The 20,364-nt window shown below is 51.9% G+C and overlaps 6 protein-coding genes across 6 annotated transcripts; 3 read left to right on the forward strand and 3 right to left on the reverse strand.

Annotated features, from left to right (window-relative positions):
- Positions 1-1,403: 1,403 nt before the first annotated feature.
- Positions 1,404-5,353, reverse strand: J4E82_000945 (uncharacterized protein; the record flags this gene model as incomplete). Its single annotated transcript, XM_051727265.1, has 2 exons — positions 1,404-3,512; positions 3,563-5,353. The coding sequence occupies 2 exons, from the start codon at positions 5,351-5,353 to the stop codon at positions 1,404-1,406; spliced, it is 3,900 nt and encodes a 1,299-aa protein (XP_051593072.1).
- Positions 5,354-6,674: 1,321 nt separating this feature from the next.
- Positions 6,675-7,330, reverse strand: J4E82_000946 (uncharacterized protein; the record flags this gene model as incomplete). Its single annotated transcript, XM_051727266.1, has 2 exons — positions 6,675-7,029; positions 7,083-7,330. The coding sequence occupies 2 exons, from the start codon at positions 7,328-7,330 to the stop codon at positions 6,675-6,677; spliced, it is 603 nt and encodes a 200-aa protein (XP_051593073.1).
- A 367-nt stretch (positions 7,331-7,697) lies between these two features.
- Positions 7,698-8,115, forward strand: J4E82_000947 (uncharacterized protein; the record flags this gene model as incomplete). Its single annotated transcript, XM_051727267.1, has 2 exons — positions 7,698-7,940; positions 7,993-8,115. 2 exons carry the CDS (start codon positions 7,698-7,700, stop codon positions 8,113-8,115), a joined length of 366 nt encoding a protein of 121 aa, XP_051593074.1.
- Positions 8,116-9,321: 1,206 nt separating this feature from the next.
- Positions 9,322-10,260, reverse strand: J4E82_000948 (uncharacterized protein; the record flags this gene model as incomplete). Its single annotated transcript, XM_051727268.1, has 2 exons — positions 9,322-9,755; positions 9,813-10,260. 2 exons carry the CDS (start codon positions 10,258-10,260, stop codon positions 9,322-9,324), a joined length of 882 nt encoding a protein of 293 aa, XP_051593075.1.
- Positions 10,261-11,329: 1,069 nt separating this feature from the next.
- Positions 11,330-15,675, forward strand: J4E82_000949 (uncharacterized protein; the record flags this gene model as incomplete). Its single annotated transcript, XM_051727269.1, has 11 exons — positions 11,330-11,413; positions 11,713-11,858; positions 11,912-12,029; positions 12,092-13,128; positions 14,455-14,524; positions 14,577-14,612; positions 14,672-14,804; positions 14,857-14,955; positions 15,009-15,065; positions 15,113-15,557; positions 15,609-15,675. The coding sequence occupies 11 exons, from the start codon at positions 11,330-11,332 to the stop codon at positions 15,673-15,675; spliced, it is 2,292 nt and encodes a 763-aa protein (XP_051593076.1).
- A 725-nt stretch (positions 15,676-16,400) lies between these two features.
- Positions 16,401-20,117, forward strand: J4E82_000950 (uncharacterized protein; the record flags this gene model as incomplete). The annotated part of the gene is made up of 8 exons (XM_051727270.1): positions 16,401-16,490; positions 16,555-18,640; positions 18,716-18,919; positions 19,349-19,414; positions 19,469-19,531; positions 19,581-19,609; positions 19,660-19,896; positions 19,950-20,117. The coding sequence occupies 8 exons, from the start codon at positions 16,401-16,403 to the stop codon at positions 20,115-20,117; spliced, it is 2,943 nt and encodes a 980-aa protein (XP_051593077.1).
- Positions 20,118-20,364: the final 247 nt, after the last annotated feature.

The following is a 20,364-nucleotide window of genomic DNA, read 5'->3' on the forward strand; positions in this document are numbered from 1 at the left end:
GGATTAGGTCGAGAGGAAGACGAACTGGAGGATACGGTGGTCTGCGGCGGCTCGGGAGAACTCAAGGATCTATTCGACTGCGACAGTCGTGTTGAGCAACACAGAGGAGATGGTTCTGTGTCGTCTTCAGCCATGTTGAAGGCCAGCACTTTGTTGGAGAGCACAACGGTGCTATCGGCTGCTCAGATGGCGGGCGTCGGCGGCATGCGACTTTTGAAGCTGGACTCAAGGGAGGCGATGGTCGGACCCAGGATACCGCAGGTTCTTACTCAATGTTTCGACCAGACTGCGCTAACCAAGCTCAGACGATTTGACTCTACAAGGTAGTGTAGCTCCGGTCGCAAATAATCTCACACGCATGAGCCTGGTTTCTGGCTTGGCCATGAAAGAACCACTGACGTCTTGCCTAGGTCGAATTCGAGCGCCCGCGGCAAATTAGCCCTTGGATCTCACGTCTAATCATCCGCCGCATCACACGTCAGAAGACTCGGCACGAGTTTTGCTCCCAGACTCAGCTCCAAACACGAACCTGAATCGATGGCGAACCTGGGGTTCGGTATATTGGCGGAGAACCTTGGCGGCTTCTTCGGATTGGCAGCGAGCAGGAAACGTACGGGTTACAGTAGATGGGAAATACTACGTGCGTGTATTAGTTGTTGTGTTTTGGGGTAAAGCCATTGCAGAGCATTGTTGGCGGCTGTTCGTTGGGGTTGAGAATGATGTTGGACGGCCAATCTGACAGAGGATGGCTCAGGGTCAGTCTGATACTGCTGCTCGACGTACCAACGAATCAATATGTCCTTGGTCTCATTCAGATCTACACATACTGCCCATGCAATTGAATGTGAGCACTCCAGTCTTCTAAAGTTGTCTACAAACACCGCAGCTGCGCCATTAGACACGCCACAGGCAGCTAGAATCCTCGGACACACGATGGCGGATTCGTAATGATATGTTTTAGCCAACAGAAATCAGTCACTGTAGATTAGGCATTCACAAACGGCTTTGCATAAGGGCATGTTTATAAGTTTCGGGATCTTTCATATCCGAATAAAGAATTTGTCTGCCGCGCCGCATACATGCTTGCAGGCGCGGACGCGGATATGGGGCGCAGTGCAGTTGAAGCTGCAGTAGCGTGTATACACGGGATCGATAAGCGAGGAACTTATCCATCTCCCGGTGCTTTTCGTATCGGATGCATTAAGGCGCCCTTGCATAATCTATATGCAAGTCGGATCACATTTCTTGGAAAACGTATTGGTGTGGATACATGTGGGAAAGAAAGAAAGAAAGACGACAGATGGCCCGCTAGTGAGCGTGGGGGCGATATTCATGTGTAATTCGATTTAGGTCTGTGGGAGGAAGAACAAAGTCACGTATGGGTGACACGGGCCCTTTTCTCCTTACTCAATGACGAGCAACTTCTCTGTAACATCCAGAGCGCCCTCAAAATTACCGCTGATGGCATAGATGCTCTGCATTGCAAACGCCGCATCCGTGCTGAAATCCTCGTACCCCCAATTGCCGTCCTGGCACCGATCTCCTGCCTCCTGTTTAACGTCATCACTAAGCGCACAGCACCTTTCATACGCTGGAAGCGCTAGCGCGACAAGACCCAGCCCATGCCACATCCTTCCCACGTTGTACTCCGCTTCTTGCCGATGGATTGCATGCGGGCTCTTGCTGCGGAGATCATAGTATCTGTACACAAACGACAGACCCTGTTGAATCTGGTATTGCCGGTTTTCGGAGAGCCGTTTCATGGCGTGTTGAACGTAAGCAACACCAATACTTAGATTCAATACTGGATCTTCAGGCGAGATGGTAAAGGCACGGAAGTAATAGTTCAGCGCCGCCACATAACTACCACCGCACATCAAAACATGTCCATACAACGCGAAGAGTGCGGGATCGTGGTCTTTGGCTCTGTCGACATCTTCGACGTTGATGTTGTTTCTGAAACCTCCTTTGCTGTTCTTTGTATCGCGGAAATTATACGCGGCGCGCTGTGCTGGGGTCAGGAGCGCGTAGTCGATAGTCTTGATGTAGCGCATAAGCACTTTGTACGCAGGGCCAGTCGCGAATCCTTCGGGGAAGGAACATAGACGGTTAACGGCACCATAAAGACGGAAGAGGCCTGTCCCGAAAGGGTACTCTTTTAGGAGCCAGCGCGTCGCTACAGATGCCTGACGTGAATTGTCTGCTGCTAGAGCGCAAGTAAGGCGACACAATTGTAGTTGTTGGTGGTAGGTTCGGGAGCGATGGAAGACGTTGGCTTGAGTGGCAATATCGAGTGTAGCGAAACACTGTTCTTCATCTCCTTCGCTGGCGAGCAGGATAGCATAGCGACCGAACGCATCACACCATTTGTCGAAGTGTATGCCCCAGAAATCAACCGGAGCTGAATCTGGTCGCTCTCTCAGCTCAGGATCTGTTTCACCGTCTTCGACATTGTTCGCTACTACAGCAAGTACCATTAGCGAAGACTCTTTCCATAGATCGCCACCCGTAACTCGTCGGAAGTAAGTCATTAGGTCTTCCTTTCGGTTCGAGTAGAACAAGTCGAACGTAGAGAATTCTTCGATGAGCTCCCGAGTGATGGACAACACCTCGTGTACGGCAACCTCGTCTCTTTCCTCTGCCGCTTCCCAAATCTCGTCTAGTCGCTTGAAACTCGAGACGATCTCCCGATGCTGAGCTCGAGCGGCTTTGAGGTCGTCGGCAAAATCTGTTGCCAGTCTCTGAAGCTTGTTACGAAACAGTCTGTTGTTGATCGCTCGATACGGCACGTCGGTACCTTCAAGTGTAGTTCGTCTCGGTTCGATATCGGGAAGCTGCTCAGCATCTTCATCACGAACAGCTAAGAAAGCCTGAACTTTTGGCGCCTTCGCTCTTTTCGTGCGGAAGAAACCCTTCTTAGGACGTTCGGTCGGGGCGACAAGTGGAGGGAGTTCCTTGTTGCCGTTCTCATCTACAGAATCTTCGTCTTCACCGGTCTGCCCGGTAGCTGTTTGCATCCTCTTCCTATTCCTCCGAACCGTACTCTTTCGAACGCCATATCTACCACGAGCTTGCCTTCGCTGGTTATAGTAGTATACTCTGAGCTCATCATATGCCTGGAAACCCAGGTTTTTGAGCTTGTGGCCGTACTTGTCGCGGTAGATAGTCTCAGCACGCTGACCAGCTTCCTGCCACATGCCCTGATCTTCGAAGAACTTTGCAAGGACAGCGAGGTCATCATAGTTCTCTGCCGGCCACTTCTTCAAGATCGGAATGACCTCTGCCGCCCTCTCAGCCCTCCCTAGATTCTTGAAGCATGTGTGCAGGCCAATGTAGCTTTGCAGGTTGAATTCGTTAGAGTTCTTGTCGAATAAAGGCTCGTAGAAACGCAGCGCATGGTCATCGTTGCCTGTAGCGTGAAGAGCATCGCCAATTATACGGAATAGATCTTCGTAGTCCCAAATCAGAGCCTCAGGACCATGGTTGTCCGGCTCCAACATTTCAAGGTGGCGCTAGATGTTCGTCAGTAACGTCCAGAATGTAGCACGAGTTCGAGGCTTACCATAGCTTCTTCAAAGTCGTCCTTGCTCCTGCGCAACCGGAACAAGCCTAATTTCACTCTGATCTCCAATGGCAGAGTTGAGCCGTATGTAGCATCCTGCGATTTTCGAACAAACGGAGGCACAGTAACGCGTCTCGGCTCATCTTCGATGTCGAATTCACAGTCGTCTTCGAGTTTGTCCCAGAATGTCTCAGAACGCCTACCCTGCTTCCACCGGGCAAGCTCCTTCAGTCGTACAACACCTGCTTCGTAGCTACCCGCTCGATCCAAAAGGTCGAGATAGATATTGATTAGTTCCCAATCAAGTTCATTGTTGACCGGATCCCGGTCAGGCTGTGTGAACACATCAATAGCCTCTTCGAAGCTGTTCAGCAGCTTGTTGAGATGTATTCTAGTCTGTTTCGGAGAGGCAGTACCCATCATTGCCATAATCTTCAGTACACTCGTATCAGGGTCTTCTCCTTGCTCCTTGCGTGTTTTGAGCATCTTCAGACCGAGCGCTACGCATTTGGACGAACGACCTAGTTGTGCCTCGATCTCGAGCTTGTGACTACGAGCTTCATAATCGTTGTTGAGCAAGATAATCTCGTTCAAACACGGAAGAATGGCAGCCGACTTGTTCTCATCTGTAAATTGTGGATGCTTTTCAGGATCGAGCTGTTGTATGCGCTCAATGATATACTGCCAGAGACCAGGATCACGCTTGGTTGGCGCACCAGCCAGTAGTACAGCCAGTGAGTCCTCCTCCCGACCCATCTCGGTATAGATCTCCGATGCGATGTTGTAAGCATCAAAGATTTCTGGGTTCAACTGAATAGCCTGCTGAGCGAACACAAGGGCAGCTTCATAGTCTCTTGCGATGAACTTTGCGTTAGCCTGTTGCTGCAACGACTTCCATTCTGCGCCTGGGTCGGCAACAGGTCGAGGTCCTCTAGGACCTTTTTCCCTTCCAGGCTTGCCTCGCTTCTTTTTAGGCGTTGGTCTAGCACCATTGTTGCCACCTCGACCACCACGGCCTCGAGTCGAAGGCCGACCTCGTTTCCCACCACGTCGCCCTCTGGCAGGTATGATACTAGGGGTTACTGCAGCCTGGAGTGCACCTCTGCTTCTGCTCTTCCCTCTCTTGTATTTCGTTCGCTCTTCGACATCCTCGAATTCGACACCTAGCTCCATCTCATCTGGGTCACCTTCGTCTTCTTGTGCATCTTCTGATTCGTAGTCTGCATCGATCTCTGAATCATCCTTGTTCTCGTATCGAGCGAGCTCTTCGTCTTCCTCCATGGCACGTCGCCAATCATCCTGCTCGGAATCCGAACTATCGAAGTCGCGGTCGTAGCGCGAATCTCGGAATCCGGTCGCATTGGTAAACTCATCATCATCCTCTTGTCCGGGATTTGCTGGAATGAACCCTTCGAAGACCGCGGGTCCGCTAGTAGCATAGGCTCTATTGAACGGGTCCTGGAATCCACCACTGGTGAAAGGAGGAGGCTCTTCCTCTTCCAGATCCTCTACAGCGCTGAGCGGAATAAGAGGTATGAAAGGACTCCGGGCTGGCGGTTGATGGTGAAGCGGATGCTGGAATGGAGGTGGGTGTTGGTATATTTCCTGAGGAGGAAATACTGCATTTGGCGGGAATTGTACAGGGTATTGTTGCCTGCCATGTTGTACATGTGGTTGCATCAAGGTTGGTGCAGCAGCTCCGAATGTACCTGCAACGGGTAAGAAACGTCTATTGCTCGACGGCTGCACCAGAGGCCACTGCTGCCCATAGTATCCATTATTGGGGTTCATTATGAGCTTGATTGTGTTGCACTTGCGTTAGTTCAGGCTTGTTAGTGATCAATCATTGTGGTATATAGTACCGAGAAAATGGCGATGGTGATGGAAGCTTGGTGGCAGGGATTGTAGCCGTTGCAAAGCCTGGCGCACGTGCCTTGCGCTAGCACATAGCGTGCATCTCGCCAATATCCAGTACGTCCCTGACACATGAGACCCTTTAGCAATTAGGCTTTCCTTAGATCCCGTCTTTTAGAATCCGATGTGACCCTTGCAGTAAAGTCTTTTTTGTCATACCCTACCAACTTCTTCTTTATACCCAGCATAGAGAGGTTGGAAGGTGTACCAACGGACTAAGAAGAGAAAAGGTCACCACGAAGAAGAACGAAGCAGTCGGAACCTCTGGCCTGCTGCTCGGGCAGGCCCAACCGCTTTCCCGACCACTAGTTTAGCAACCCTTGTAAGCGTTTCAGGTAAGATGCCGACTGTATATAGAATAGATGCCAACCCTGAATCTTGGAAGGGTCTATTATTGTCTTGTTAGGATTCGCCGTCGTGACTGCACTCTTGGATAGTCATTGCGCCCGCATCAGCCCATTTTGAAGCATATACCTTATCACCTCATATGTCTTGCGATTGTTGTTTCTATCTTCATCACGACCATGTTATCCGGACATTTCCTCATCATGCTGTCGATATGTTTCACCGCATCCGCTCTCAACATACCGAAACATGACACACAGTTGCCTCTCCTTCCAGAACACGAGGGCCATCGAACGCAATCGCAAAACACCCGCGTCCTGTTGGCGTTAAGAGAAAGCGAAAGCGATGTGGAGCATCATGTTGAGATACCTTTACATACGCCTGTCTTTTCGGGTAGGCTGCATCAAATAGGCTCCATTTTGGCCTGCTTTAACAAAAATCGCCAGTCGTAAACTTTCCGAGTCAGCTGAGCACTATAGAGATCACAACAGCCACCGAACAGGGCCAATCGATATCACAGACAAGGCTTGACAGGGTTATATGCAGAATCATACCAAAAATTAGCGCGGAGGAGCAAGAAGCAGTGGACTTGGGAATGGAGCTTAAGGTGTTGCCGTGGTTTGCAATAAGAGATGGAACCGTCCAAGTCGATGATAGTAATTCCAGATGGTTTCTCGGAGGTAGAAGAGTAGAGAGTTACGAGTGTCGATGACAGGGTAACGGAGACCAGAGATGGGAGAGAAGTAGAAGGCAAATGTTAATGTATAATGACGCATGCTTTGTCAGGGTATAGTACAATGGCCCTCAATGGCCTCGTGAAGCAAAACGCCGTTTATGCAGGTCTGACATGTGGTCAGACGTTGTTGTCCCCCTCGCCCATACCAACCATCTCGTATTCACCAGCGCCGTCTCTGCCTCTGCCCCTGCCTCTTCCCCTAGACTCTCCACCCTCGTCCTCTGCGGCTGGTTGTGATGGCGAAGGCTTCTTGCTGCCAAAGTTGATTGGCCTCAGTTCCCGCCACTGGCATGCCCATACGCCTAGCGAAGTCATGATGGTGGCGCTACATATCTGCAGCGCCCACCAGAACAAGTTGGCGGGTATGGCGTGGGTGTACAAGGAGGTGACAATCAAGTGGATAAAGTGTACAGTCAGGGCGAAGTCAAGAACGAGTTTGGAGCGGGCGATGAGAAGTAGTATGAAGATGGCACTGCAGCGTGTTAGATGGTGGCATGACTGGGACCAGCGCGTCGCAGCACTTACCAGGCGAGGCTGTTCAGCACCCAGACCAGACCCAGAGTCCATCCGATTGTGGTATCGCCGCGTAGACTTTGCCAGCCGAACAAGAGATCGGTGCTGACCTCCTTGCCCGCTACCAGCGCGGTAAAGACAATAAGGATGCCGGCGCATGCATAGTAGGCAAGTTGCAGCAGTAGGATCTGGGAGAGTATGCGGGTCGGGGACAGATCCGCAAGTGCGCCAGGTCGTGGAGGGCGGCGTCGGCGTGGCATCAATACGCAGGCGGTGCGCTATGACATGAGCACAAGGGGAGGCGGAGGGTTGATTGATCGTAGGTGCAAGGTTGCCTGTTGATTCACGGGTTCCCGTAACCGTTCGGCGAAACGTGGGCAGTCAGCGCCGATGTCATAGCTTTTGGGCCCGCCAAGCACGGATTCGAGATGATTGCGCTGTTGGACGTGTATTGTCAACAATTCTACCAAGCCTACATAGTCTGGCCTCGAGCATCCCCTCCCGACGTACGCAGCCACCCCGAACAGCCTCCTGTGACACTCGCCTCCCGTGCCACTGACTCCCGCGCCAGCTGCGACAGTCGCCTCCACCTCCGCATCTTCTCCGCAACCTTCGAAAATCACAGCCATGGGTTGGTTCGGCTCAAGCTCCAAGGACGACGGCGGTGTCAAGAAGACAGACGGCGGCGCATTCGAGTCACCGTCACGATCCAACCGGAAGCAATGCTATGCAGCACGCGACGCCTTTTTCGAATGTCTCGACAAGAACAACATCTTGGATAGCATAAACTCAAAATCCGGCAGGGACAAGGCCGCAAGCTTCTGCGCGTCTTTTGACCAGGAGTTCGAGAAGAATTGCGCACACAGCTGGGTACGTAGAATTTTCTGCACGGCAACCACATTACACTAACAGTCTGCTGCAGGTCGAATACTTCAAGAAGCAACGAGTTGTAAACTACCAAAGAGAACAGACAATCAAAAAGATTGAGATGCAAGGCGGAGAAATTACAGCGCCGCAACTACCACTGCCGGGCCAGAACAAGTAGATGAAGCATGGCCCGACAGTCTTAATAACGCCGCTCATGACCAATGTACAACATGTATACTACTCTCAAAGCGCTCGGAAAAAAGCGTTTGCAGCTGCCACACAGAATGGTTTCCCCTGCAATTCTAGACTTTCTACACTAAAGCGAATATGTCACTCATACACTATCTCGTCGAATCCCATGCAAGACATCGCCTCTACCTCAGACCTCCAGAACAAATGATCGTGCATGAACCTCACACCCTCCGCGCGGAGCTGTAACCCGAACCAAAGGTCTAGCACACTACATTACTCAAGTTGTGACTAGGCTCGCATAATGTCGTCACTGCGTCTTGGGAACGCTGACCGATGTAGCTTAGGTATTCGAAGCGTCGAGCCGCACCTGTCAAGTTTACTCCTTGCATGAAGGGGGGTTCGTCGCATAGACCCAAGGACGAATCGGGGAGTGGCGGGGCCTAGCTTGTCCGTGCAAGCCTACGCGCGGGAGTTGTTTCGACTTGCAGAATCGTAGCCCGAGTGTGTAGGTCAGGCCGCGTCTTGGCTTGCTGTGAACTTCTGTCGGCCACCATACCTCGAAACGCATGTGGACATTTGTCGGCAGTTTCCTTTTGCCCGAGCCTTGTTGCTGACAGCAGAAACTCTGCTGTTGAGGGGGGGGGACGTGCAAGTCTTCAACTCTGTTCCGTACAACCCCTCATCAGCACAAAAGCCTAATCATCGAGAGCATCAGCATCGACCCGTCAAGTCCAAAATCCTACACGCACAAAACTAGCAAAGTGCAAGAACATGACAAATATCTGACCACAAGACAACATGTTACCCAATATTGTTCATTAATACTGATTGGCTACTAGAACGTGCAGGTTTTAGCCGCAGAATCGAGCGGCAGTAGCAGCAGTGCGCCGCCTGGTTCGAGTCCTCGGGTCGGCGAGATCTGAGCTTTTTCTCGGTTATCTGTGCATACTGAGAACCCCCACCCCACCATCCCAAGACTTCATCCGAGTCAAGTGGCTTGTTTTACCCCTCTATTGGGTTGGTGTGTCTCTGAAGGATCCTGCCCTCGTGTGTATGTGTGTATGTGTGTGCGTGTCGGTTCGTGTGCTTCGGTTTCGTATGCTTCGTGACCATATCCCATGCTATCCATACCAAGTTTGCGTTGCTGTTAGTCGATTACTTTTACTGTCGGCGTCGTCGCCGAGGACGTCTGTCACCACTTGGTCGGCCAAATAGTCGCAGGATCGAACTCGCGCCTAAAAATCTCCACATCGGACGCGCACCCTTTGCTCGGCGACCCAACCATACTACTGTCAATAGCAAACACGACATCCTGGAATGCGCCATGGAACTCCTCCTCTTCGAAGAGTAGTTTTCTCCACATTCGCGCTACCTCCTGTGCTGGGTTGCGGAATATAGGCCCTAAGCCGAAAGCGCCCAGCACCAAGTTCCTGTGCCCGCAGTAGGATGCGATTCGCAATACTGCCCGCATTTTCTCCCTCATGAGCTCCTTTTCTTGTGCAAACGAGTATTTGCATCCGCTCTCGTCGAGCTTGGGACGTCGCACGGGTGCAACCGATATTACGGGTAGAGAGGCTATGTCTGTAAAGGTTGCATAGTCTTGATCTGGGCCTGCTCGGAACACAACTGCGGCCCGTTAGTGACTTGTGACTCGAGACGAGCGTTGCTGTTATCTCAACGTACAGACTTCAGGGGAATAGATGCCGCCTGTCTGTGGTATTGGGTAGTAGTTTTCTTCTCGGCCCAATTGCGCGTTCCATGGCATTGTTAGAGCATGTACGAGATTGCTTCTCCTCGCGAAACATTCTTCTGGTGCCATAAGCCCGGATTCCCAGTCACCTCCAGCGCGTTTCTCGTTCGCTACGTTGATCACTGGAATTCGCTTGCAGTCTGAATCTGCGTTGACCGCGCTTTGATACCAGCCCAAAGCGTAGTTCACTGGGTCACCTTCCATGACTGCTACTCTTGTGCGTTGTGATGATCGTTTGTCCACGTTGATTCTTATTTGTGCTGAGTCGGGATATAGGTATGAGGTCTTGGAGTCTCGAATGTAGTGTTTCCAGATATGTGGCATCCATATCCGTTTTGCTTCGGCTGCTATCTCTGACGGCTTGGGTCTTGAAGGCGGCATGATAATGAAATACTATGAGCAGCTTTGATATGAATTCTTGTATAACTGTACGTAGATTGGAAGGATGTATAGTTGCAGCGTGAGATGGCCTGAAAGTAGGGAGGGGCGGGGTGAAACGGCGAGGAGTCTATGACCCTACCGACAAGAGGGTAGTATATCACTTGAGCAACTACTCAGGAGCGTGTGATAACGCAGCTAAATAATGGCTCCAGATCCAGCCGGAGACTAAGCTGGCGCATTTCCGCTGCGCCAGTTACCAAAACGGTAGTCGTCTGCGGGAATCGAGCCCTCCCCTGTTGGATGCAGTCATCGCGGGTGGCATCTACACCAGCAGTAGCGCAAACCTGCAGGAGGATGGGACATGAGTCGTATGCCCAAGCAATTTAGGGTAGGCACAGTGGTCGATGCCCGGTAGCAGCCGCGCCGTGTGATTGAAAAATCCATCCTGGTCCTGGGGGCGACGCTGTGCACCCACATAGCTGCCAGGTACCTTGAAGCCACTAAGTGCCGTGTCGGGTTTCTGGGAGTTGTTGGAACAGGGATGTGTGGCTGGATCGATCGTCCAGACCTTGAAGCGATCTGCATAGAGTTAAAAGCGGTTTAGAAAGATCTGGCGGCGTTGAGCAAGCCGATGATGACAGCTGCTAACCAAGATCCTGCACGATATAGCGTCGCAGTGATAGCGTCGGCACTAAGATCCCGGATGCAGGGTAAATGTACTTTGCTGGAGTGTTGGCGTTCTACGAGGCGTCTTTCTCACCGCCAGCGGATGTTACACGAAAACGTCCAGTAACGAACAAGTCCGCCGCCCTTATGACGGGTGCATGCTTCCAGCATCTCGGCACACGATGGGAGTTGTACAAACAGCCGTCTCGCTTGGTGGGGCGTGTCTTGGTGTGCTGACTGGGGGTGGAGTAGAAGAGGAAGCTGGCCCGTCCAATGATGGTAAAGAGGGCCACCAAGAAGAACACCACGACACCAGGCTCCGAAGTCCATCGGCGCTATGTTCATGGGTCACAAATCTCGTGCACTTTCATGGTCGGTCCTTGGAGCACATAGTGTTTCAGCCATGGCTGAAGTGTTACAGTCACGATTAACGAGCCACAAGAACGGTACGGGCGAGGCCCGCCAGATCCTAGCGCATGGTCAAAGCGTCTGTACTTTTTTTCTTAGGTTTCATAGACAGCATACCGATAGAGGCAGCTGTTGCTACGCTACAGAGCACACCGCACATTTCCTACTGGCTGATCGAAATTTGCCGACGCGTAAATGAGTTGGCTCCTGCCCGTTCGAAGGAGTGTTGTCCGCCCCCAGTACTTACTTCGAAACCGGGGAACCGCTTTGCCTTGCGCACATGCGCTATCACTATGTCGTCCTCGCTGCAGTTCAACCTTCTGCCCAAGCAATATTGCTGAGCTGCTGAGGCCATCTCCACAATCAATCTCCGCTCAGCGGACTCCACGGGACAATGAGGCGCTGACGATAAACGGCTATGTGCGGACAGTGCGCAAGCAAAAGCGTATTGCATTTGCTGCCATAGGAGATGGCTCGACCCTGCAGACAGTACAGGCAGTGCTGCCTCCCCAACTAGCGGAAGGGTCAGTAGTCTACTTCCATATGATCTGTAAGTACTGACATGCTGTGCTATCAGTCTCTCCACTGGTGTTGCAGTGACGGTCACAGGAAAGTGGACACCCTCGCCAGGTCAAGGCCAATCCCATGAACTTCAAGTAAACCAAGTGCAAATACTGGGAGAGAACGATGCTACAGTAAGTTGGTTCGAGTGAGCATTGAAGTAGTCTCTGGGTTCTGATCTGTGTTCCAATTGCAGGCCTACCCAATCCAGAAGAAATACCAATCGCCTGAATTTCTGCGCACTCTCCCGCATCTTCGAAGTCGACTACCAATCAACTCTCTTATATTGCGGCTGAGGTCTTTAGTCACTGCGCAAGTGACCAACTACTTTGCAGAACATGACTTCGTTCAGTGTCATCCACCTATCATCACATCTTCCGACTGCGAGGGTGCAGGAGAGGTATTTACTGTTGCGCCTGAGGTACCATCGTCATCAGACAAATCCTCTTCAAACCAGATCAAGAAGCATGAAGACATGTTTTTCGGCTCTCCCAAATACCTCACCGTTTCTAGCCAGCTTCACCTAGAAGCTTTGGCTCAATCAGTGAACAAGGTCTGGACGCTGTCTCCAACATTTCGAGCCGAAAAGAGTGATACGGCTCGTCATCTTAGCGAATTCTACATGCTGGAAGCAGAACTAGCTTTCGTCGACGACGCCAATGTCGTCATGGACGTTGTGGAAGAGATGTTGCGTTCTGTTGCGTTGAAGTTACAAGAGTCAGTTGTAGGTCAAGAGCTCCTTGAGGCGCGAGCACGAGACCAGGATCAAGAAAGCACATCCGTGTCGCACGCTACCCTCGCACAACGGTGGCAAGGGCTGGCAGAAGGTCCATGGCCTCGAATCTCATACGCGGTTGCGATACGGCACCTCAAGGACGCGGTGGCTCAAGGCAAGGTGGAATTCGAGTATGCACCTGGTCATGAAGACGGCCTACAAACCGAGCACGAACGATTTCTGGCTGAGAGCTTGGGACGCGGTGGACCCATATTCGTCACTGACTATCCACGCAACATCAAGCCCTTCTACATGGCGCCGTCAAATGATCTGACTGTTGATGAATCGGCTGCACCGACAGTCGCATGCTTCGACCTACTTGCACCTGAGATTTGTGAACTGGTGGGAGGTTCTATGCGTGAACACCGACTGGAACAACTTCTGAAATCCATGGAGGAACAGGGCCTCCAACAAGCGTCGGACGATTCTACCGACGCATCAGACGGCTCTTTGCAGTGGTACGTGGACCTCCGACGATACGGCAGTGTACCGCATGGAGGCTTTGGTCTTGGATTCGATCGACTCCTGTGCTACCTCGCTGGTGTGCCTAACATCAGGGACGTAGTCAGCTTCCCCCGGTGGCACAAGCGGTGCGACTGCTGATGCGCAAACAAAATGTAAGGAGCTCCGGTGTCCCGGACCACGGCATCGCCAGCTGTTGGCGGACATGTTGCTTCGTAACGTGCCATGGCAGATAGACTGGATAGCATTGCTGGTTGCAGGTTATGAAAACCGCGCGTTCATTGTACTTGTACGATGGGCAAACTGCTGGATCATGGTGGTTGATGATAGTTGCAAATGAGTATAATAACCTCGGACCATCCACAACCGATTATGTTGGAGGCACCCACAGATGTCTATAGTAATGCGTGCAGGCTTGCTCTGTTGTTTATTCAGCGCAGACTGGAGATATAAGCTTGTCGTTTACTCATTTACTAGACGCTGTGCTAGGAGCACTTAGCGAGCAGGAGCTCGGCACCGAGCTTGAGTTGACATCCACTATGCAAACTATTCCAAGATCGGACATTATTCAGCATGCGGTTCTGGATGCGCTAACTCAAACCCGGCGTCTTTGCGGGGTATCGTGAGTGAAGTCAGGCTTTGCGTACAAGCATGTAGGGGACAGGACGCAGACGTGTGGCGGACGGTGTATGCGGGCGGAGATGATCTGATAAGATATAGTTGAGTCCAACTATTTCCCCTCCCGCATCCGAGGCACCTTGGCTGAGTCTAGCTATCGCGTTGATGATGTACTTGATCTCCGCGGCACCTGTCAACCATCGTTGCGCATTTGAGGGGTCATGGCAAGTGGCCAGCTGTGGCCAGATTGCAGGGGGCATCACGATGCAGAATTTGCCAGTATATGGGCTGGCATGCGCATGCGTAGGTTTGCCGTGCAAGCTCCGGCATCGCTGTTGATGGCATGGGTACGATGAGAGTAGATACTAGAGAGAGTACCTAGTCGCCGGATTTTAGGTCTGACGTCTCGGCGTTCGGCTGAAGTCATCTCGCGCTTCCGTTAGTTGCAAACAAAAGTAACAACTTCAATTTCGAACCATTGCCCACTCACCTCACCTGGCCCTCTCGCAACGACGCCCGAAGCTGCCATATCTTGCCCAAAAACAAATACCACCATAGTCGCAAACCTGGAATCCGCGGCGCCAGTAACAGGCCGACTTATGGCCCCCAATGATCGGCCATCAGTTCCTATCGAAGAAGAACACGAGTACAGCTCCATTGCACCACCACACATAGGATACACCCGTCGCTGACCTTCGCGCCAGTTATGAAGCGCTCCCGCCAAACTTCTCCCTCACCGCGAATATGCTTGCGGGCGCATTTGCGGGCATCGCCGTACGTCCCCGACGTCGCCGCCGTGAGCACATGTCAACTGACTTGGCGATAGGAACACTCGGTGATGTACCCAGTCGATCTACTCAAGGTGCGCAGCTTTCTATCAAGCTTTTCGTCCACTGCCAACAGTGCGCTGACTTCCGGTAGACCAGGATGCAGATCGTCAACCCGTCGCCGAGCGCCATGTATAGCGGCATCTCCAACGCCATGGTCACTATATCGCGAGCAGAGGGCTTTTGGTCATTGTGGAGGGGGCTTTCGAGTGTGGTGATGGGTGCAGGTAGGCAACGCTGGGTGAAAGGTCGGGGGTAGACGGAACTGACAGCGTGCAGGTCCCGCCCATGCTGTCTATTTTGCATCGTACGAAGCCACCAAGCACGCCCTCGGTGGCAACGAAGGAGAGAGCCACGAGCATCATCCTCTTGCAGCAGGTGCGCACAACCAATACGACGTAAAACAAGGGGCAGCTACTGACTACCAACAGCTGCCAGCGGTGCTGCGGCCACCATCTCCAGCGATGCGCTGATGAATCCTTTTGACGGTAAGATGCGCATTACGACTTCGCTCCGCGCCTACTGAACCTCGCAGTCATAAAGCAACGCATGCAAATGCATGGTTCCGTCTACAAATCTGTCCCTCAATGCGCCCGAGAGGTTCTCCGTACCGAGGGAGTCGGCGCATTCTACGTCTCATACCCCACTACACTGTGTATGACGGTACCATTCACCGCGCTGCAATTCATGGCCTACGAATCCATGTCGAAGGTCATGAACCCGACCGGCCGTTACGATCCCTACACGCACTGCTTCGCCGGAGGTATCGCCGGTGGATTTGCGGCGGGGCTCACCACTCCGCTCGATGTCATCAAGACGCTATTACAAACACGCGGAAATGCCAGAGACGCAGAGTTGAAGAACGTCTCCGGCCTCTTCCAGGCGGCCAAGATAATCCATCAAAGGGAGGGCTATAGAGGATACTTCCGTGGTCTGAAGCCCCGTATTATCACCACCATGCCAAGCACTGCGATTTGCTGGTGAGTCCCCACCTGCACAAAACCAACTTGTAACCATCTGACAACATCTAGGTCTGCATACGAAATGGCAAAGGCTTTCTTCATTCGGAGGAGCACTAACTCGTCCACTGCCATATAGGGAGACGACGATTTGATTGATCCTTTTTTTTGAAACCGTTACGAGAGCCCTCCAATACTACGATACGCGCATAACCAACGGAACGATATACACGCGGTGTCGCGGAGAGCAGCGACCATAGCAGTACTGGGCATTCAAGGCTAGGTCTAGCATTTTGTGTTGCGCGGGTAGAGGAGAAGGTTGTGTCGCGACGCTTCTTCATTGCCATTGTATAGTCATAGAGGCTTTTCTGGAAGCTCATCTGGTGGCGTACTGGATGCTTGGTTGTGCGAGCACATGATGGCATGCGCGTACTTGTATCATAGAGAAAATTCAGTATTGGCGTCGCTCAAGACCCGTCAGCATTTTCGCTATCCGGTCTAATCCAGGTGCGTAATCGATAACAGCGATCCAAATAGCGGCCCCACCCATTGCACATGCATCTTCCTCGTGCGTGATTGCGAAGATGCGAATGTTGAAGTGACGATACTGCCCTGTGATCTGATGTGTTAGCGTGAGGTGTGGCTAGCTGCGTGGATAATGCTGGGAGAGAGTGTCTTCCATGGTCGCCGCTGCTCAGCCTTCGGGGTTGCGAAACACCTGGGCAGCTCCCTCCAGGGCTACGTCACACACCCGCGCGAACTAAGGCCGGCGCATGCAGCAGACGAATCTACAAACACGAGCCCAAGGCTTGACGCGAGACTCCTATTTCCGTCTTCACAGCGCGAATTGGGCGCACGGTATACATGTTTTCTGCTATGCGCGCCAACACGACGCAGAAGGCCTACGATGAGGCTTTTCTAGCCTGCTCGACTGCAGTATACTTTGAGGGCCAGGTCAGTGCCCAACCACCCGCCAAGTGTTGCACATGCTTGACCATACTGACAAAACGGCGTGTAGAACAATGAGAAAGAGGCGTTACGATCGTGGAAAACCGCCCTCGACCATATCTACTACCATAACGCTCGTCGCAACCCCTCAACCTACCGTCCTGCGTCCGAAACAGAGAGGGCCCTGATCGAATCGCTGCGCCAGTTGGAGCTACAGTGCAAAGAGCGCGTGGATCTGCTGGAAGCCCTGAAGAATAGTAGGAAGGAGTCAAAGGAGAGTCTTGCCTCGCAGTCTTCAGACAACGATGCCCCAACACCACCTCCCCATGGCGTGCCCCTTTCGCAAACCGATACAAGCCGAACTTCTTCATGGCTCGGAGGCGGATCTATACCGCCCATAGAGTATACGGATCTTTCGCGACCGCCACCGTTACCGTACCGTCCTGCAATGGCGCCACGAAAGAGCTCTGGTACTGGATCTATAGCAGACAACAGCTTGAAGCAGACTCGGAGCGCATCGATATTATCTCCGGGGACGGCGGGAGAGAAGAAGACGCGTACACCGTCGCCAGAGAAGAGCGGTAGAATGCTACGGACATTGAGACCCGGAAGGGAAAGCAAACCATCTTCGGCCAAGTTACCTAACTCGTTAAGAAGTCGCCCAGATGCTTCAAAGGCGGCGACTCAAGCATGGAGCGTCAAAGCTACAGGGGCCTCGAGTCGACCAGCATTGGGAACTAATCCATCGACCAATTCCCTCACGCCCTCAGCTCGCTCGTCCATCGACAAGCCGTCTGCTGGGAGGCCGAGTGCAAATTGTTTTAAACCAGAAGTACAGCAACCGCCCACACAAGCACCGTTCTATTTTAGAGCTGGCGAAGGTTCAGCATCGACTGCGTATGCGGTACCACCACCCAGCGGCGAAACCGATCCAGAACCTGTTAAAACCCCTGCGCTCGAGCGAACAACTCCAACAATACCTCGCAAATCGGTCGGTTCGACTCAGATGCTTAGTGCGCAAGGGACCGCCACGGCTCTGCCCTCGTATCGGAAGGAATATCCAAAGCCCGCCCCAGACCCTCGATCCCTCGCTGCGTCTGCAGCAGCGCATTCGTACAGCGACAACGGTGCTGAACGAGGTGGAGTCATGTGGGATCCTACGACACGGAGACTAGTGCCCAAATCTACGAGTAGTTACACTAAAGCGCGAAGCAGTTCGGAGCAAGAAGACTTGCCTGAATCTATACCGCTAGAAGAGAATGGAGAGTTGCTTAACCAAAGGCCATCACCGGTGCGGAAGGGCAGGGCTAGAGGAAACTCGATGCGTGCAGAGTTACCAGATACCCCAAGTACGGACAGTACTGAAGCAGACCAAGAATCCGAAGAAACGGATGAATGGAAGCGACGGACGGATGAGATCATGAAGAATCTACCACGAGGTGTTGATAAGCAAGCAGCGCAGCAGATTTTGAACGAAATTGTCATACAGGGAGATGAGGTACACTGGGACGACGTGTCTGGACTCGAAGTTGCGAAATCAGCATTAAAAGAGACAGTGGTTTACCCGTTCTTGAGACCTGACTTGTTCATGGGCTTGCGAGAACCTGCACGTGGTATGCTGCTGTTTGGACCCCCAGGTACTGGAAAGACGATGTTGGCGAGGGCTGTGGCTACAGAGTCAAAGTCTACCTTTTTCGCGATTTCTGCAAGCAGTTTGACGTCGAAGTTTCTCGGCGAGTCCGAAAAGCTTGTTCGTGCGCTGTTCCAGCTTGCGAAGATGCTTGCACCATCGATCATCTTCGTCGATGAGATTGATTCGCTCCTTTCGTCGCGCTCGGGATCCGGTGAACACGAAGCATCTCGACGCATCAAAACCGAGTTTCTCATACAGTGGTCTGATCTGCAAAAGGCTGCTGCTGGGAGTGCAATCAACGACAAGGACAAAGAGAGAGGCGATGCCACTAGGGTGCTAGTACTTGCAGCGACGAACCTGCCATGGGCAATCGACGAAGCAGCAAGACGGCGATTCGTAAGAAGACAGTATATTCCTTTACCGGAAGATTGGGTCCGGAAGCAGCAAGTGAAGACGTTATTGAGCCATCAGAAACATGAACTGAGCGACCACGATTTGGACTGTCTGGTCAAGCTCACTGACGGTATGTGCTTGTGTTCTACACTCCACAACAGAAAGAACGACGAAGACAATATATATGATGCTAACTTTAATCTAGGCTTCTCTGGTTCTGATATCACTGCGCTTGCGAAAGACGCCGCTATGGGACCATTACGCTCACTGGGCGAGAAGTTGCTGTCCATGACAATGGATCAAATACGGCTGATACAGTTCCAGGACTTCATAGCGAGCCTGCAGACTATCAGACCCTCAGTGAGCAAGCAAGGGTTAAAGGAATTTGAGGATTGGGCTACACAATTTGGTGAGCGTGGAGGTTGAAGTACTAATTAGGGACTGGTAGTGCGCCTTTGTAACGAACAAATTATCACATAATTGTATTCAGAATACCGGTATATCTGGGTTGCTCAATTTCGCTCCCACGTAACTTGTTTACCCTACCTTCCTGGGTTGAGGGTGGCTCCTTCCATCGGAAGCATGCTCATAGCCTAGCGCCATCTTGTCAGAAGCTGAACGTCTCACACGGCATTTTCTCGCGATACCGTTACTTCTATCGTACTTGCACATCGATAGCATATAATGGCGCCACGCAAGAAGACAGAAGAGAAAGCAACAGCCAACGAAGCATCGGACCTGGTGTTGGAGTACCTGCGTAGGCCACTCACCTTGCCCTTCCATCCGAAAAGCTTTACGATTGAATTATAGCTCAGCTTCAACGACTAACCAGCCATAGGCAAGCAAAACCGCCCATACTCAGCTATCGATGTCTCGGCAAACTTGCACAATAAGGTCACCAAAGGTGCGTTTGTAGGCAACACGCTAACTCATAATGCAAGCACTGATCACGATACAGCTTCTGCCGCAAAGATTCTGAAAGACCTTCATGAGCAAAAAGCAATAGAGGGACGAGTTGCTGGTGAGTCTGACCAATCTAACTCCCGGCTCAATCAGGTTGACATCCTTAGGCAAACAGATCGTCTATCACGCTCTGCAGGTAGGTTTCGCTCCTGGATCCTCCAGTCCAAGTCTGATTTACACCCCTAGAACGCCGCTGAAGCATGCACGACTGAGCAACTCGCCGCCCTCGATGAAAGCGTTCTCAACGTGCGCACACGAACCATCTCTCTTCTCACCAGTGCAAAGAACCTCCGTAGCTCGCTCTCCAGCCTTAACTCCACGCTCAGCACTACGGATCTCATCGCTAGCATTCATGCCCTTGAGACGGAGAGGGCGGAAATCGTGACCAGACTCGATGGGCTGAAGAAGGGGAAGGCGAAGAAAGTAAGTTCACTTTCCTACGAGATGTTTATATATACATATGCTGATTCTGCAAGATCACAGTAGCAGAGCGAGAAGCGACCGAGAAGGAGTGGAAGAGGAGTGTTCGTGTGGCGAAGATAAGAAAGAAGATTGCGATGGAGATGTGGAAGTTGATCGAGGGAAAGCTGCCTGATCAACAAACGAGAGAGGAGCACCGGGAAATGTTCGATCTAGATGGGTAAGCGTATCATATCACGAAAGAGGTAGAAGATGCCAAAAGTATGATGTGCCAGACTTATTGTACGGAGGCAGATGGAGAAATGTGTGGGTAACGTAGTGAACTCAATAAGGTCTCAAGCCATATAGAGATCGTAGTTAAAGACAACCAGATTGGCATCTCTGCGATACGTAACTATTTGCCTCGTGTTGTATGCGTCGCTCATTTGACCTCCCAACGCCGCACTGACAGATAATACTAATGCTACCGAG

This window comes from Alternaria postmessia, assembly GCF_024291825.1.
Source record: "Alternaria postmessia strain BMP 2775 chromosome Unknown scaffold_3, whole genome shotgun sequence".
Classification (NCBI taxonomy): Eukaryota; Fungi; Ascomycota; class Dothideomycetes; order Pleosporales; family Pleosporaceae; genus Alternaria; species Alternaria postmessia.